This window comes from Pediculus humanus, genomic scaffold, assembly GCF_000006295.1.
Source record: "Pediculus humanus corporis 1103172108298 genomic scaffold, whole genome shotgun sequence".
In the NCBI taxonomy this organism is placed as follows: domain Eukaryota; kingdom Metazoa; phylum Arthropoda; class Insecta; order Psocodea; family Pediculidae; genus Pediculus; species Pediculus humanus.
The window spans coordinates 951286-968947 of record NW_002987867.1 but is presented as its reverse complement, the minus strand read 5'-3'; the positions used below and the strand labels follow the sequence as shown (position 1 = coordinate 968947).

At 21.3% G+C, this 17662-nt stretch overlaps 4 protein-coding genes across 4 annotated transcripts; 3 read left to right on the top strand and 1 right to left on the bottom strand.

Annotated features, from left to right (window-relative positions):
• Nucleotides 1–182: 182 nt before the first annotated feature.
• Phum_PHUM564720 (NEDD8-activating enzyme E1 regulatory subunit, putative) lies at nucleotides 183–2371 on the top strand (the record flags this gene model as incomplete). The annotated part of the gene is made up of 8 exons (XM_002431969.1): nucleotides 183–250; nucleotides 348–512; nucleotides 587–1037; nucleotides 1120–1350; nucleotides 1436–1569; nucleotides 1652–1854; nucleotides 1933–2187; nucleotides 2259–2371. The coding sequence occupies 8 exons, from the start codon at nucleotides 183–185 to the stop codon at nucleotides 2369–2371; spliced, it is 1620 nt and encodes a 539-aa protein (XP_002432014.1).
• Nucleotides 2372–8450: 6079 nt separating this feature from the next.
• Phum_PHUM564710 (Vesicle-associated membrane protein-associated protein A, putative) lies at nucleotides 8451–9906 on the bottom strand (the record flags this gene model as incomplete). The annotated part of the gene is made up of 4 exons (XM_002431968.1): nucleotides 8451–8666; nucleotides 8753–8853; nucleotides 8957–9109; nucleotides 9849–9906. The coding sequence occupies 4 exons, from the start codon at nucleotides 9904–9906 to the stop codon at nucleotides 8451–8453; spliced, it is 528 nt and encodes a 175-aa protein (XP_002432013.1).
• A 573-nt stretch (nucleotides 9907–10479) lies between these two features.
• On the top strand, nucleotides 10480–12358 carry Phum_PHUM564700 (Sister chromatid cohesion protein dcc1, putative; the record flags this gene model as incomplete). Its single annotated transcript, XM_002431967.1, has 9 exons — nucleotides 10480–10485; nucleotides 10523–10701; nucleotides 10767–10938; nucleotides 11025–11129; nucleotides 11208–11319; nucleotides 11414–11596; nucleotides 11696–11824; nucleotides 11991–12171; nucleotides 12253–12358. The coding sequence occupies 9 exons, from the start codon at nucleotides 10480–10482 to the stop codon at nucleotides 12356–12358; spliced, it is 1173 nt and encodes a 390-aa protein (XP_002432012.1).
• A 706-nt stretch (nucleotides 12359–13064) lies between these two features.
• On the top strand, nucleotides 13065–13850 carry Phum_PHUM564690 (uncharacterized protein; the record flags this gene model as incomplete). The annotated part of the gene is made up of 3 exons (XM_002431966.1): nucleotides 13065–13071; nucleotides 13508–13657; nucleotides 13726–13850. 3 exons carry the CDS (start codon nucleotides 13065–13067, stop codon nucleotides 13848–13850), a joined length of 282 nt encoding a protein of 93 aa, XP_002432011.1.
• Nucleotides 13851–17662: the final 3812 nt, after the last annotated feature.

Genomic DNA, 17662 nt, shown 5'->3' with positions numbered 1-17662 from the left:
TCAAAATAAATAGAAAATACAGAATATACAAATATGAAAATAATTTTATATATAAAAATAAATAAATTTGAAGTTTTACAAAAAATTTTCAATCTTTACTTACCTTAAAATATTTCACGCGCCAAATTTTTTTTTATGTTGATCTTTGGTTATATCAGAGGAGGCAACTAAAAAATTAAATGATGGCGTCACCGGCACCCAAATCACCCGAGCAATCTGACAAAAACAGAAAATATGACAGACAGTTGAGGTACATTTAATATAATTTAAACTATTCATGTCAATAAAGTATTGATCTTCGCATATATGAATTAAATTTTTTAATAATGTGTAATAAATTTTTTTAGGTTATGGGGTGACCATGGCCAAAGTGCTTTGGAAAATGCAAAAGTTTGTCTTATAAATGCTAATTGTTTGGGTACGGAAATTTTAAAATCTTTAGTTTTACCAGGAATAGGTTCATTTACAATAGTAGATGGGAAAAAAGTCACCGACGATGATATTGAGTCTAAGTAAATAGTAAATATAAAAAAATTAATTTTGAAAATAATAAGTATTTCATATTTCCCTAAAATTATTCTTTTAGTTTTTTCCTGTTGGCCGACAGTTGCGGGAAATCTCGGGCCGAAGTAACAAATCAGCTTTTGGTTGAACTAAATCCAGATGTTCATGGTGATTATATTGATGAAGACATAGAACAAGTATTAGAAAATAATCCAGAATTTTTAAATAATTTTTCTATTATTGTTGCTACTGAGTTAAAAGAAAAAACATTAATGGAATTGTCTAGTAAATTATGGGAACTAGATATCCCATTTTTAAATTGTAAAAGTTATGGATTTTTAGGTTATATTCGAACTCAAGTTAAAGAACATACTGTGATAGAATCACATCCTGATAATTTGCCTCAGGATTTAAGACTCGATAAGCCATTCCCTGCATTAATAGAATATGTCAACTCTGTTAATCTTGAAGAAATGGAGTTAAAAGATCATGCTCATGTACCATATCTAGTTATTTTATTTAAATATTTAGAGGTAATTTGTTATCTGAAAATTTACAAAGTATAGATAAATTACATAATATGTGTTTATATATATATATATTTAAAAATTCAAGATTTGGAAAAAATCAACTGGAAAAGATTTTCCAAGAAATTTTAAAGAAAAGGAATCTCTTAAAGAAATGATTAGATCTGGAATTCTTAAAAATGATGAAGGTGTTCCTGAAGTAGAAGAAAATTTTGAAGAAGCTATTAGAGGTATCAATTCAGCTGTGATACCTACAATTGTTCCTTCTAGTATTAAACAAATTTTAGACGATGATGCTTGCATCAATTTGACCTCTAAGGTTCACAAATTTTATTTAAAAATTTTTCAAGTAATTACTCATTAAAACTTATTATTCAAATAAAAATTTTTATGTTTTTTTTTAGAGTAAACCATTTTGGGTTTTGGCGAAAGCATTAAGGGATTTTATTGAAAATGAAGGTAATGGCTGTTTACCATTAAGAGGATCCTTACCTGATATGACAGCCAACACATTTAGTTATATTGCTCTACAGCAAATGTAAAAATTTTTTATTAATTTATATTATATGTTTCAAAAATCTTATAACCAATAATTTTTAAGAAAAATATTTCACTTTTAGTTATCATACGCAAGCTGCTAAGGATGCCGATATAGTTTTTAGAAGAGTACAACAATTATTACGAGAATTGAATCAATCACCTGATACAATATCGGAAGCTGATACGAAATTATTTTGCAAGCATGCTTCAGAATTACAATTAGTGAGGGGTACTTGCATTACAGATGAATATCAAGGGAAAAATACTAGTTTACAAAGCATAGGTCAGTATAAATTCTACATCGATATAAAAATTTACAATTTTCTTATATAAAATTTTACACAAAAAAAATTCATTTTAGTTTCAGAGTTGGAACCTCCTGGAAGCATGCTTCTCTATTATCTTTTATTAAGAGGAGTTGAAAAATTTTATGGAGAATATAATAGATATCCCGGTGAATGTAATGATGATGTGCAACCGGATATCGTACAACTTAAAGGATGTATAGCGAAATTATTAGGTGAATGGGGATCTGGTCCATTGTCTAAAGATGATTACGTTCATGAGATTTGTAGATACGGTGGTTGTGAACTTCATTCAATTTCATCATTTGTCGGTAAGTAAATAAAACGAATAAGTAACTTTTACGCCATATTTAATTATTAATATAATAAATTTTTATTATAGGTGGTTGTGCAGCTCACGAAATAATAAAATTAATTACAAAACAGTATTTACCGATACAAAATACATTCATATACGATGGAATGAGTTCAATTACGGCAACTTTTAGTTTGTAAAGTTCACCGGAAACCAACGTAATCCATTCACTCGCAATCATTTAAAAAATAAATAAATAAAAATTAAATTATTTTTTAATAATACTTCAAATGATGGCTCACGTTTGAACATATTTTAAATAATATTTAAGGATATTTTAAATGCTTTAAAAATAAATAATAAAAATAATTAAAATTTACTTCGTTATATTAACGCTTTTATTTATTTATACGTTTTTTTTTTTTTTTTTTTTTTAAATAACAAACAAAAAAATAATAATAATTATCGGTGTTTGTTTGTGTAAAATAATAATTTACGAATAAATTACAAGAAAAATTTTTTATATTTAAGTTTTATTATATTTTTATTCATTCAATCAGCAATACTTATTTTAATTTTTTTTATGTATAAAATATTTTGCTATAATTTTCGTTAAAAAGAGAATTTATTTATTTTTTTTTTACTAAAAATTAATAAATTTAAGTGACAATAATAATTATAAACGTTAAAAAATTTTTTTTTTTAATTTTTAAAGGAATAATATTTGAGGAAATATTAAAAAAAAAAAAAAATTACCTTCTAAATATTATTATCTACTAATGTATCAGATTCTTCCAGGAGGTCTTTTGCCTACCTACCCCTGATAGAATTTGTAAAAAAATTTGGAATGATACCGTTCTAATTTTACTTAAACTTAAATTATTAAAAACTAAATAAATATACATAATTAAATTAGAGGATTTTGTTAATAATAATAATAAAAGTAAATATATAAAAAAAATTAATTTATCATAAAACCAATCGATTATTATTATTATTATTTAAATAATAGTAGGGAAAAAAAAAGTTTAAACTTCCTTTAAAGACGATTAATTTTCCGATTTTTTTTTTTTTTTACAACGCAAGGTAACGATGTTATATTGGATTGTCATCATGTCAAGGACTCATAATTAAAAAAAAATAGAAAAACTAAAATTTTATTGTTTTTTTTTCTTTTCTTTGCTTTTTTTTTTTTAATGTCACGCACATTTAGTTTTTTTTTTTTTTAGGAACAAATAACGATAAAAAAAAAGAAAAGAAAAAGGCAAGAAAAAATTTAATAATAATAATTTTATGTTAACTACATAAGTATATAAAACTAACAGATAAATTATTAATTTTTTTTTTTATTATGTAATGTTTTGCTTTGTTTTGTTTTGTTTTTTTTTTTTTTTTAAATTTAAATTTGCGCTAAATTTAATAACACAAAAGAAACAAAAACAATACAAAAAAAAAAATTATTATTATTATGTTTTAAACATATTTTAACAACATAATTATGTTTTTTCACTCTCTTACATCATTTAAGGAATAAATAAAAGATATATTTAAACCTACTATCACTTTATTTTTTTTTTTTTTTTATCATATTAAAAAAAAAACCCTTGAAAACATACTAACAATTCAAATAACAATTTATTTATTAATAATAATAATAATAATAATAATAATAATAAAAGCTAAGGCTTTTTAAATATTTTTTAATTTTACCTTATATTTGTTCCTTTTTTTTTTTGTTTGTACCGGTTTTCCAACAATATTTGAGTAATAATAATAATAACATGTAAAAACAATTAGAACAAAACTAAAAAAAATAGTTAATAAATAATTAATTAATAATAATAATAATTTTTAATAATCATTTCCTTTTTATTTAACTACATAAAAAAAAAAAAAATTGGTTTTCCTATTTATAGTATATTCAGGCACACTACACATTATTTTTATTTATTTATTTATTTATTTAATGACGAAAACAATTTTTTAAATAATAATTATATAATGGAATAATAATAATAATAATAATAATAAATAAATAAATAAATTTCGAGAACCACTATGATAATTTTTTTTTTTATTAAAAAGCTCCCGAATTTAAGTAGGGAGGGAAGGTGGTAGTAGTGGGGGAATAAGGCAAAAATTTTCAAAGCGAGATATATGGCAAAAAATTTTCACTCTCTCTCTCTCTCTCTCTCTCTTTCTCTCTCATTATCATACAAATAATGGGCTAGAATTTAATAATAGTTTTAACAATTCTAAATAAAAAAAAATTTTTTTTCTTTTTCGACCGTAAAAAATTTTTTCTATTAAAAAAAAAAAAAATTAATTATGTTTAACTTATTTATATAAATATATTATATATTATATTATATTTATATAAATGATGTAAGTACCCAACTCTTCACAATCTTTTAAGCAATTATTATTATTTCAATTATTTTTTATTTTTATTAAACGTGCGATGCATTCGAATAATAATTATTTATTTATTTAATTTAATTATTTATTTTCTCATCTTCTTCTTCTTCTTCTTCTAAATTTATATGTAGACGGTTAAATTAATGACAAATAAATAAAATAGAATAATAATAATAATAATCTAACTATAGACTATTAATTAAAATAATTATAATTATTATGTTTTCACGTTGTATGATTAAATCAACAATAACTAATTTTTTATAACATTTATTTTAATTAATATTATTATTATTATTTATTTTTTTTACAATTAATTGAGTCTGAACGTTTTATTTATTTATTTTTTTTTTCTTTCAAAAATTTATAAAAAAAATAAATTAAAAAAAAATTGGTTACGTTACAAAATGAAATTATGATTTTTTTTCTTATACCTGGAAGAATGATGGTAAATAAAAATTTAATTAATTAAATTAAAATTAATTAATTTAAATCAATTAATCATCTATAATAATAATAATAATAATGATTACTAATGACTCAATTAACGTACCTTAAATTAATATGACAAAAAAATAAAATAAAATAAAATAAATTTTTTCTTTTTCTTTTTCTTTTCTTTTCTTTGTATTTTTTTTTTACTATTGGTAACCGAAAGCTATTATTATTATTATTTATTTATTTTTATTAAATTTTCTTTTTATTATTTTTTTTTAATTTTTTTTTTCCCAATTTTTCTTTTTCACTTTAATAAACGAGTGCAGATTATATAATAATAACATTTAATAAAGACCTTAATTACAATTAATTATAAAACTATTATTATTATTATTTTATTTTAATGATTTAAAAAAAAAAATGGGTTTATTTGTTTACACTCCTCATAACCTTTTTGTATACCTTTGAGCCCGTATAAGGAATATTATTATTATCATCATCCATCGGACTATTAAATTGATTTTACTTTAATTTTAATGTTATTTGTTTATTTTTTATACTCATATAAACTTTGGACTTATATATTAAATAAAAAAAATTTTTTAAATGATTGAATGACAATTATTATTATTATTATTACTATTTACCACAATTAAATTTTAACTGGCAAAATTTTTTTAAAAATTTTTATTAACATAAATGAACATTTAAATAAATCTGATGGCTAGATGTATTTTTTTCTTTTTTTTTTTCTTTCTTTCTTTCTTTACTTTTAAACATTATTATTATCAGGTACGTTCAATAACGATTACTAACGTTTAACCTATGAACAACTCATAATTAAAATAAATTCCGTACTTTGAACCTTGAACCTCTACATATATTAAATGACAAAAAAAAAAAAAACAAGCAAAATGAAATAATTATGTGAATTTAGTTTTACTTAAGACTCTCTTACTACTCATGGTGCATATTTTTTTTTTTTTTTTATACGTGGTCGAACCTGTAAATTTTACAGGAATAAATATGTACCTGTATAAATACATATAAGTACACAAATTAACAAAACTGAATTTACAAAAGGAACCGAAAAAAAAAAAATTTTTTTATTTTACACAATTTTCAATAATAAACATATTTAACAAAAAAAAAAAATATTTTAGAAAAAAAACATTGAAAAAAATTTAATTTGATGAAAAAAATTTAATTATAGACAAACAATAAATATGAGCAAAAATTATTATTATTATTATTATTATTAAGGGAGTCAAATTTTTTTTTTTTTTTTTTTGGAAAAAAACAACAACAAAAAAAAAAAAAAACAAAACAACAACTAAATTATTATTATTCACCTTAATCCGAGTGAAATTGTCAAAAAATTTAAATTTAACATAAAAAAAAAATTTCAACGAATTTTATTATTATTAATAATAATAATAATAATAATAATAATAATTACTACTACTACTACTACTACTATTATATTTATTTATTAATAATGGGATTAAAAACAAAAATTAATTTTTCTGAATGATTTATTTATTTATTTATTTATTTTTTTTCATTTATTTTTGTTCTGATAATAATAATAATAAATTCCGGTTCATATTTTTTGTTGGAATTAAGAAAAAAAAATTTTTTTTGTTTACCCCCCGCCCCCAAACCAAACCAAAAAAAAAAAAGGCCATGAAACATCGCCTCTCAAGCAAATCCTACCCGTCACAGCCTTTAGAATGTTAAATACCGTGAATTCTCAATAAAAAAAAAAAAAAAACAAAAATGTATATAAATATTTATATATGTATGTATATACATAATACATAAATACATATATGTATATATATGTGAAAACCGAAAAATGAAGAAGAATCCCTTAACGGGACTTTTTTTTTTTTTTTTTTTTTTATATATTCCTATTACTTAAAAATTTATTATTTTTTTTTTTTTTAAAAAAAAAAAAAAAAAATTTGAAAACGTGAAAGGAAAGAAAAAGAAAAAAATAGTTTCATCAATTTAAAAAATATACACTTAAAATTTTTTTTTATCAATTAAATAAGTAAAGTAATAGAATGAATGATACAGGGGGGGAGGGAGGGTTTTTTTTTTTTTTTTTTTTTTTTTTTAATATAAATCCAAATATTCAGAAAAGAAACTTGCCAAATAAGAATCCGATTACTCCCATTATTGCTGCTAATACTATATAAATTCTCTTCAATGATGGATTATTTTCGTGTAGTCCAAGAGAGGAGGGATGTACGTTTTCAGATTCATTTGGCATTAAAAGCTTTAGCCTCATTATCTCTTCCTAAAAAATTTAAAAAAAAAAAAAAAAAGGATTATATTTTCCGGGTCAATCCCCCTCAGAGAAAAAAAAATCACAAACTTTTCTCGGAAAACTAACTAACTACTATGCTAAGTCGACCGAAGAAATAACAAAAAAAAAAAAAAAAAAAAAATCAATAAATAATTTAATTAATAAAGTTTTGCATGACATGTAAAAAAAAAAAAAAAAACATAAAATTCATTGACTTTCGATATCGAGCTTAAACAATAAAAAAAAAAAAAAATAAACAAATTATTTTTTAAAATGAATATTAAATAATAATAATAATAATATTGTTAAGGAAGTCGGAATTTTTTTTTTTTTTTACTGTTGTGTTATCATTAAGCTATAACTTTGTAAAAAATAACAAACACTCAAACATTATTCTTATAAAACATTTCTCTCTCTCTCTCTCTCTCTCTCTCTCTCTCTCTCTCTCTCTCTCACTTTTTCCTCTTTAACTAAGAAATTTACGATATCAGGTCATTTCAATTAACATTTTAATTGCAATTAAACGTGATTTTCGTATCAATTTATATATATTTATTTCCGATTTTTAAAATTGTGTATTACTACTTACTTTTAATAAAAAAATTTTATTATTATTATTATTATTATTATTATTAACTCGTTTTAAATCCGAGAGATGTATTAAAATTGTTAATAGGAGGTAATTACATAATTCAAAGTTCGATCGTAAATCACATTCATGGTAAAAAAATTTATGGTAAAAATAATATTAATAATTAAATATAAAATAAAATTTATATGAAATAGTCGTTGGAAAATTATTGTTACAAAAAAAAAAAAAATAATAATAATAATAATAATTCTACCTTAAGTTCCACGTTTTCTTGACGTAAACTACTCTCTTCCATTTTTAAATTTTTTACATCTGATGGTGCTTTAACTGACTCCGAAGAAAAGTCAGAAGCAGACTGAAAAAAAAAAAAAAAATTTATATTTTATAAAAACCTATAATTAATTATAAAAATCTAAAAATAAAATTTTATTATTAATTTTTGACTGTTGATAATTTAAACATTTATCAATTCGTTATTAACATTTTTGTTGTTGTTGTTGTTGTAAGTATAGAAAGATTAGGATAAGATTTTAAACATTAATTTTTTATCAAAAATTCTTGCAAGAGTTTTACTCACCTTATAGGGTGGTTTTGCCTCAGTTTTTTTAACTTTTTCTTGTGCGATGACAGTGTCATCCACAGTATCACCATTTGTTTCACTGTTTTGATTAGGTACATCAAATACACATTTCAATTTTGAATCCATAAGACATTCAGGCTTTACATCATTCCACTGTGAAAATAATTTAAAATTATGATTTTAAAAAAAAAAATGGTAAATTTAAAATGATAAAATAAAAATATTTAATAATAACTTACAAAATTATGTTCATAATTTAAACCTTCTGGAGCGATTGTAGTCAAAACCATAAATTTGTGTTTTTTTTCATTGGGATCGAAATCGAAAGATTGAAGACTTACTAAAAAAATAATATGTATTATTTAAATCACATTAAAGAGTAATAATGGTAATAAAAAAAAAAAAAAAAAAAAATTATTAAATGAATTAATTTTTAAACTGACCTGCTATGTCTATCTTACTATGTGGGTCCAATACTCCTGAATTAGGTCTAACACAGTATTTTTTCGGTACTGTTGTTTTTATTTTGAAACATACTTTTTTATCAATTGGATTAGTCAGTTTCATGAAAGATGTAACAGGGCTAGTATAGGGACCTGAAATATATTTATAAATGAATATTTTTACACTTTGAAAATTGTGAGGAAATTATTTAAGTTATATTTACATAAATAAAAATATACTTATATACAGTCATACTTATACATCAAAAAATACTTTTTTAAAAATAAAAATTCAATACAATTTTAAATTTTATTTAATTTTATTTTAAAAACATGCTTTTGGAAAAAAAGCAATAAATAGACATTTAAATGTCAAAAATATATCAACTTATAGCTAAGACACTCTTAAGAAAATAGGATTTAAGAATTAAAAAATTAAGCCTAATTAAATAAAACTTTAAATTTTGGAGGAGTGATGTAAAAAGGCTTGTAAATTTAACACAAATAATTGTAAAGGAAAAATAATCTATATTTAACAATTAAGCAGATATTTTATTGTTAATATTAATTATCATGTATTAGTCAAGACCGAAAATTCAACATAGAATTTTATTTTTGTAAACGATAAGTATTTAATGTTTTACATGAGGAAGCAATTTACAAAATAGAAACAATTCAATGTCACATAAGGTTTCAAAATTGATTTACTCTAAAATTTAATTTTTTGATTTAAGGAGCTAAAAACTGAGTTTTTTTACATATTGGTTTCTTAATAAAAAGTTGTAATTTAAAATTTTTTTACAATATCGACAGCTTAGGCTCTTCAGGAAATCAAAAGGCTTGGCCAATGAAAAATGACTAATTAGAAATTGATGCTTATTATTTTACTCACCTGGAAATCGTAATTCACTGGAAGGTTCTATTATTAAGACTTGCTTTGGCCTTTCCATTGCTTATTAGCAGGTTAAATTCTTTATAACAAATTTCTTTTTTTCTATGTTACAAAGAAAATATAAAAAATGGCAAATCCGCACCAATATACTTTTATTCACGCATGCGTCATTTTAGACATGGCTGCGATGTGACGTAAAGAAAAAGTCAAATTGAATTTCAAATTTCAAATTTCATATTTTTTTTTTTGCCAGAAGTTATTCAATTTGCAGTAATCGGTTTTAAAGAGCTTGAAAAAAACCTTTTTAAAATCAAAATGAAATATATATATATATTAATTAACTTTATTTTCAAATATAAAACAGTGGTAACTACTTCCGGTTAAATATGCGAAAAGAGACATGTCATTGGTTTTTTAGACATTTTACGAGCTTTAATTTTCCGCTCTTAATTTAATAAAAGTAAATTAAAGTTAAAATCAATATTTTCTGTCAATAGTCAATGAAATATTTTTAATTTATTTTAGTAATGACGTAAGTTCAAATTTTTATAAAATTTTCTTGAATATTATTTTTAATTAAACTTATCTTTATTACAAAAAAATTTTTTAACAACCAAGTGAGGTTAATAATATGGCGGTAAAATTGCTTCATTAATTTTAGTGAGTTTTATCAGAGAAGTATAGATGATGTGTCGCACATGCTTGTTCAAGCAAAACAAAATGATGAGGATGTGCATTTATTAACTCAAATTTTTTACTATCCGTCCGAAATAAAATGTAGCGAAAATAAAGAAAATTTTAAGTTAATGCAAATTGACGAAGAACTTATTAAAAAGTTAGAAAGTGGAGAAAGGTATATTATTTTTAAACTTTTAATTTAAAATGTTTATATTTTCATAATTTTTATTAATCTTTTAGACTGATTTTCAAAGGCAGCAATGACGAAAAAGTAGTTTTATGCACTGAGAATGAAACCTACGAAGTCAAAGAAGGAGAAATATCAAACTCATTATTAGTATGTCCAAATTTATTGTTTGGTTCAGACGTTAAAAATTCAGAAAAAAATGAGAGAACATTAACTGAACAAAAGGTAAAATTTTAAAACTTATAAATAAAATTAATTTTAAATGAATCAATAATTTCTAGACACAAGCAGCTAAAAATATTTTTGTGTAGATTTTTGGAGTTCAGCACAGTTATTTAGAATTTAGGCCTACATTTCCTAGATTTGGCAAATTGAAATCAATACTTTCCCAAGCAAATTATTCTGGGCCAGACAACGTAAATTAAATTTTATTTTCAATGCTATATTTATCCTTTTATTTTATTTTCAATGCTTTTTCATATTTTCCTTTCAAGGATGAAGAAAGTCATAAAGGGTTTTATTTCTGTGAATTATTAGATAATGTTCAATGTAGTAGATCTGAACTTTTAGCTCAACTGGAAGAAATTAAGGCAATTAAATTGGAAGGTATTTTAAAAAATAACTTTTATTAAGAAATAGGAGTACATTGTTTACTCAAATAATGATTTATTATTTTACATTTATAATAATTTATTTTAAGACAAATGGAGACTTCTAAGTTTAGATTATTTAGTTGAAATCTTTTCTCATCTTATGTCTGAAATGGAAAAGAATAACTGGACCAAAATCCATGTATTAGAATGCAAAAAAAATTTAGACTTATTTGTGCCAGATGTAATATTGGAACATGTTTTTAAACATTACTCGAAAAACTATGTCAAAGGTAAATTTTATAATAAATGAGTTTTTTAAAAAATATTAAAAGTTTTTCTTTAACTTTACAAAAACCTAATTAAATTTTATTATACATCATTAATTTCAGATCAAATATGGTTAGAACTTGATGAATATTTGATTAGCAGATGTTTTGCTCAAGTTTTGTTACAAACAGCAGAAGGAAAATTTAGTTTCGATGAATTTATTATGGCTTGGGAAAATTGTTTAAGTCCAGGTATGTGTAATTCTTATTAAAAAAAAAAAAAATTCATTCTGTAAAAAGTTGCCAAAATTAACCAACTGGAATAAAAAATTATGTTTAAAGGTACATATAAATTCTAATACAAATAAGTATTTATTTATATTAAAATAATATTTATTAATTTTTTTTTTTTTTTCAGTAATAAAACCAAATTTAAATTATTTAAAAGGATTAGCTTTAATTGATAATGAGAGTGAATTAAATAAAGTTATTCATTTATTTTTGGAAGAAGATTTACCTGAGAATATACCTGAAAGATTTAGACTTCTTTTTAAAAATAAAGAAAAATGGACTTTAGAAGAAATAACTCCATACATTCAGTAAAATCATTTACTTATAACTCAAACTTAATTATTAATAATTAACAATAATTTTAAATTTATTATCTTTTATGATTTTAGAAAATTAACAACAAAAACAGCAAATGTTAATTCCTTGCTTACTAAATTTGCGAGATGCACCAACGTAAAAGGACTCAAAGTTTTCACGGCCAAATATGCAAAGTGATATTTTTCGTGGAGTTTTTGATATGAAATTTTACTTCAAATTAAATGAAATGAAATATAACGATGCAATTATAAATAATCTTCCCAGTAAGTTGTAAATCTTAGAAAGTATTTATTTATAAATAACAAATTGATGTCATTTTTTAAATGTAATTTTAATTTTTAGAATTATCGTATGTTACAAAAAATAACAATTAATTTTTTTTAATCATCAAATGTGTTCTAAATTTCACTCGGGAGATCAAGGTTGTGCATACAGGTCAATTGCTACAGCCTTTTTTTTTTTTTTTTTGTAACCAATTTTTTATTTTTATTTCGCAAGACTGTCAAAATTAAATGATTTTTCTATCGTCAAAGCTTTCACTATTATTTTTTTTTTTGTAATGACATGTATACAAAGCCTATTGTGAAAGTAAAAATTTACGTAAAAGAAAACAAACAAACAAATGGAATATTTAAGTTTACTTAAATTAATTGATTTTCATGTTAACGAAAAAAAAAAAAAATTTTATGTATATATATATATATATGGAACTCTTAAATATTACGTAAATTTTTATGACTTTTATTTGTTTGATATAATCACAAACGCGCATTTATAAAGAAGTATTCGAAGGAGTGTGTTATATTAGAAAAAATGAAGTGGAATTGTGTGCTTTTTTTGATTGCAACGTGCAACATATTGATTGTAAAAGGAGTCGAAGAAAATGGCAAGTTTTTATATTAATATATAAATTATTTTATTAATTTTCAAAAGGAAGGTTTTTTATTAAAGAAAAAAAAATTTCATTTTTTATAGAGTTTTATAATTATTGCCAATATGAATAAACTTTCTTTTGAATAATTTTTTTTAAAAATAATTTATTGCTATCAATAAAATAAGCTTTTTTGGCAATTTGTTGTATTAGAAAGTTATACATTATATAGTTTTTTAAATTTTAATCGATTTTTTTTTGTTATTTTACTACTGATTTGTTGTAAAAATTTTTGTGCATGGCAAAAAACATTTAAAATTTTTTTTTGGTACTTAAAAAAAAAAAAATTAAAAATGTAGTTTTCATTGACCTTATTTTATTATCGTCGAATATTTATTTATTTAAAATTAATTAACATAATTAAAATATTTAAATTGATTATAATTCAATTGCAGGAGAAAAAACTCCAAAATTTTTACCGGAAAACAGTTGCAGTAATGTCGGAGGGATTTGCATAGATAAAAATGATTGCGAATCTGAAAAAATTAGTACTGCAGGATCATGTCCGCAACAAGAAGACAAAGGAGCAGTTTGTTGCCTTGGTTGTAAGTACAAATAAATAAAATATTAATTTTTTTTATAATAAAAATCATCATTATTTTATTTTTTTCAGTGTCACGCTCCGAAACATCTTGTTCTGGTCTCGGTGGCCAATGCATGAAGACATGTTCGGATAAATTAATTATAACTCAAGCTTTGAATTGCGAAGGTGAAGAAAAATGTTGTTCGTTGGTTTAATTATTGAATTTTTCAAAATAATAAAATCAACAAATGAATATTAAATTATGCGTAAAATTAACATGCTTGCGATTTTTTTTTTCAACGTGACAATCAAGAAAATAAAAAAAAGTAAATAACAATTATCAAATAATTAAATTTTTTGTGTTGGCGTAATTATAATTAGCTCATAAAATTTAAATTAGGGAAGTTATTTAATATACATTAAATTTTTTAAAAAATTGTCACTTTGCCATCTAAATTAAATTATTTGCCAAGTTTTATTTTCACTATCATTAAAATTTCATCATGAAAATATTGAAAGATTATTTAAATAAATAAAAAATTTATTTGTTTATTGTTGTTTATTATTAAGTGTCAAGGTCGCGTGTATGATTTAATATGATTTACTTGTTTAAAAAAAATTATTTTTTCATATTTTCTTACTCATCAATTTAAAAAAAATTGATTGATTGATTGATTCGACTTCGTAATATTCATTTTTAAAGTTTTTATCAGAAAAAAAAAATTTTATCAAAAATAACTAGAAATAAATTAAAAATGTAATAATTCTAAATAAATTTTTATTGTTTTTAATTTTAAAATAAAAATATTACAATTTAATATCTTAAAAAAATAAAATTTGTTTTTGTATTTTAATTTTACAATGAAAAATTTTTTAAAAAATTAACTTAAAATAATTTTTGTTTGTTTTTCAATTAAAAAAAAAATACTGATTTTGACAAATGAATATTAACTTTATTAATTAAAAATAATAATAATAATTGTTATTATTAACACATACATATTTTCAAAAAAATAATTATTAATGATTTATTAAGTAAATAATTTTTTTCCTTTTTCTAACAGCAACGATGCATTTAAAAAAAATTTTTTTTTTTTTTTTCTATTTTCTTTTGCCTGATTAATGGTTTTTTTTTTTTTAATTCAAATTTAAATTTAAATTTAAATTAGTTCTGCTTTCTAATTTTTTTTTTTATTTTTTAGTTACACTTGTAAAAAATATTACTAAAAATAATAATCATTTTAATTAATATACAAATTATACAAAGTTTTTTATAAAAAAGTTTATTAATTTAAATTTGTTATAATAATAATAATAATTTCATGTGAATTTTTTTATACATACAATTTAAGAATAGGAAGTAATAAGATTTTAATTAATATAATTTTTTTTTTCTATTGTTAACAAAGTATCAGGAAATGTTTTTAATATAATAAAAATTTGATTAAAAGAAAAACAATTTTTTTTTATTAAACTGTATCTAATTTCCAAATAAATTTATAATGATTGAAGTTCCAGAAAAAATTAATTCATATTAATTATCAACTAAAATGAAATTAGTCAAACAAAATCAAAACCAAAAAAAAAAAAAGTAAACAAGTTACTGATGAATCAAATTTATTAGTCTACCATTATCTTTTGAAAATACTTATAAATAATTTTATTTTACTAAGAACCGGACATAATCATGTCTCCCACCAAAAAAAAATTTTTCTTTCTTGTTATTTTAATTCCAGTCAGTCGGTTAGTATTGTTTGGTATTCAAAGAGGCGCGCAACACAGTTGAAAACGCGCGCCATTTTGTTTTTTTTTTTTTTTTCTCATTTGGTAACCGTTAGTTCGGTTAAAATTTTTGATACAGTTAGTGGTTCGTGGAATGGAAGTTTTATTTTTTGGATTATTTATTTGATTTTTTATTTAAGGTAAGAACATTTTTTGTTTTTCCTAAACGTTAATCCATACTTAAACATATTTCATACATTTTTTTACTTATAAAACATAAATTTATCCATGAACTTTAAATATTGGAAATGATGAAATTTTTTTTCCAATATGGCTTCCTTTTGAAATTAACTCTCAAGTTTTTATAAAATTTAAGGGATGCTTAAAATTATTTTTATTATTCAAACATGATGACTTATTCTGTTAAAATTTTAAATGTTTTAATCCATATAATCTAATTAATTAAAATGATTTTGATCTTGGTTATTTTAGTTTGTGTAATTTCACTTCTTTACTTTTTCATTTTAACAAATTTATTCACATATTTTTTAACGGTTTTCATATTTATAATAATAGTAAATAGTATACAATTTGTTTAAATAACGTTAAAAGTATATAAATTACTTAAAACTCAAAGTTAATTTAAAAAAAAAAAAAAAAATTTTTCACCTTTGTGAATAATGAAAATGGCATCAGATTTTTAATAAGAAACTTCATAGTTTTAATTTTATATGATTTTACAATTGATTGCATGAATGCTGAGTAAATTTTCTCTCTAATGAAGTTTAACAACAATATAAAAACAGTATAAAATGATTTTTACATAAGTAATTCAATAATATTCATAATGAAAGTCAACAATTTAATTAATGTCAATACATATTATACATTTTAAACAAATTGTTTGAAATAATGACTTGATGTTTTATTATTATTATTATTATTATTACAAACATAAATATTGTTATGTAATATTACCTTTATTTTTAATCTTAAAGATTCTCACGATTTATTTTTAAAAGTTAAAGGAGCATAATCATTCATTTTAAGTGATACTTGAATGCAAGTGAGTGTGAATCAGGTTCCTTTTATTTCATTCTAGTAATGTAATATACTTTTCCTTTCTCTTTCTCTGTCTCTCTCCAGACTCTCAAGACCGTCACTTTAAGTAAATCAAATTAATTTAAAAAAAAAAAAAAAACATTATGAGTCACGTAATTAGTATTTTGCAACAAAAATGTCTCGATGTAAAAAAAAAAAAAAATTATAACGAGTTAACAAGTGAACGTATATGTAAGGTATATCGAAAGCTCACATAATTAGCACAATCAAAATTACATAACATGAATATTAAAATAAATCATAATTTTTTCATTATTAATTAAGAAGATTCGAACATTTTATGTACAAAAACTATTAATTAATTTTTTATTTTTTCCTCAAAAAAAAAAAATTAGAATTTTCCAAGGAAAATTTATATGATTCGTTTTTTTTTCTACTTTCGAGAATTGTTGTAGTCCTCCAAAAATCAAGGTCTAAACGTTAAATTTTTAATATCTCGGTTAGAATTTAAGAAAGATTATTATTATTATTATTATTTTGTTGATGTTTTGCTGACCATCGTGTTTTTTTTTTTTTATTTTGATGGGAAATTTTTGATTTGAAAGGAATTAAAAAAGGCGTTACTATTTTTTTTTAATAATTATTATGATTATGAATCTATTTTAATTCGGTATAAATTTTTTAAAATGGTTTTTAGTTTTATTTTACAAAAGTCATTACTTTCTAAAATAATTATTTAAATTATTATTATTATTATTTTTTTTTAATTTCTGTTAAACGTTGGCGGAATCAGAACGGAATTAAAATTTTAATTGAAAATAATTATTAAAGTTTTATTTGAAGAACAATGTGTGATATTTGAAATAACCTGATTTAAAAAAAAGACGTATTGATCAATACCTGCATCACCTTGCTCAACCTGTAATGTTTAAAGAAGGTTAGTGGTGAGCCAAAAAAAAAATTGAGTAAGAGAAAGCAACCTGAGAATTTAAAAAAAAAAAAAAAAAAATTATTGGTATTAAAAACGTTCAAAAGTTATTTTGAAAGTTATAATATTAAAAAAAAAAAAAAAGGAAAAAACAAATTTGTTTATATCGTTTGTTGTTGTTGTTGTTGTGACTGCCGGAAGTCATTTTCATACAGAAAATGTAAAACTTATTAAAATAATAATTATTATTATTACGGTATGAAAAAAAATAATTAAATAAAAATTATACCTTTCATCAAAAATAACTTTTGAATT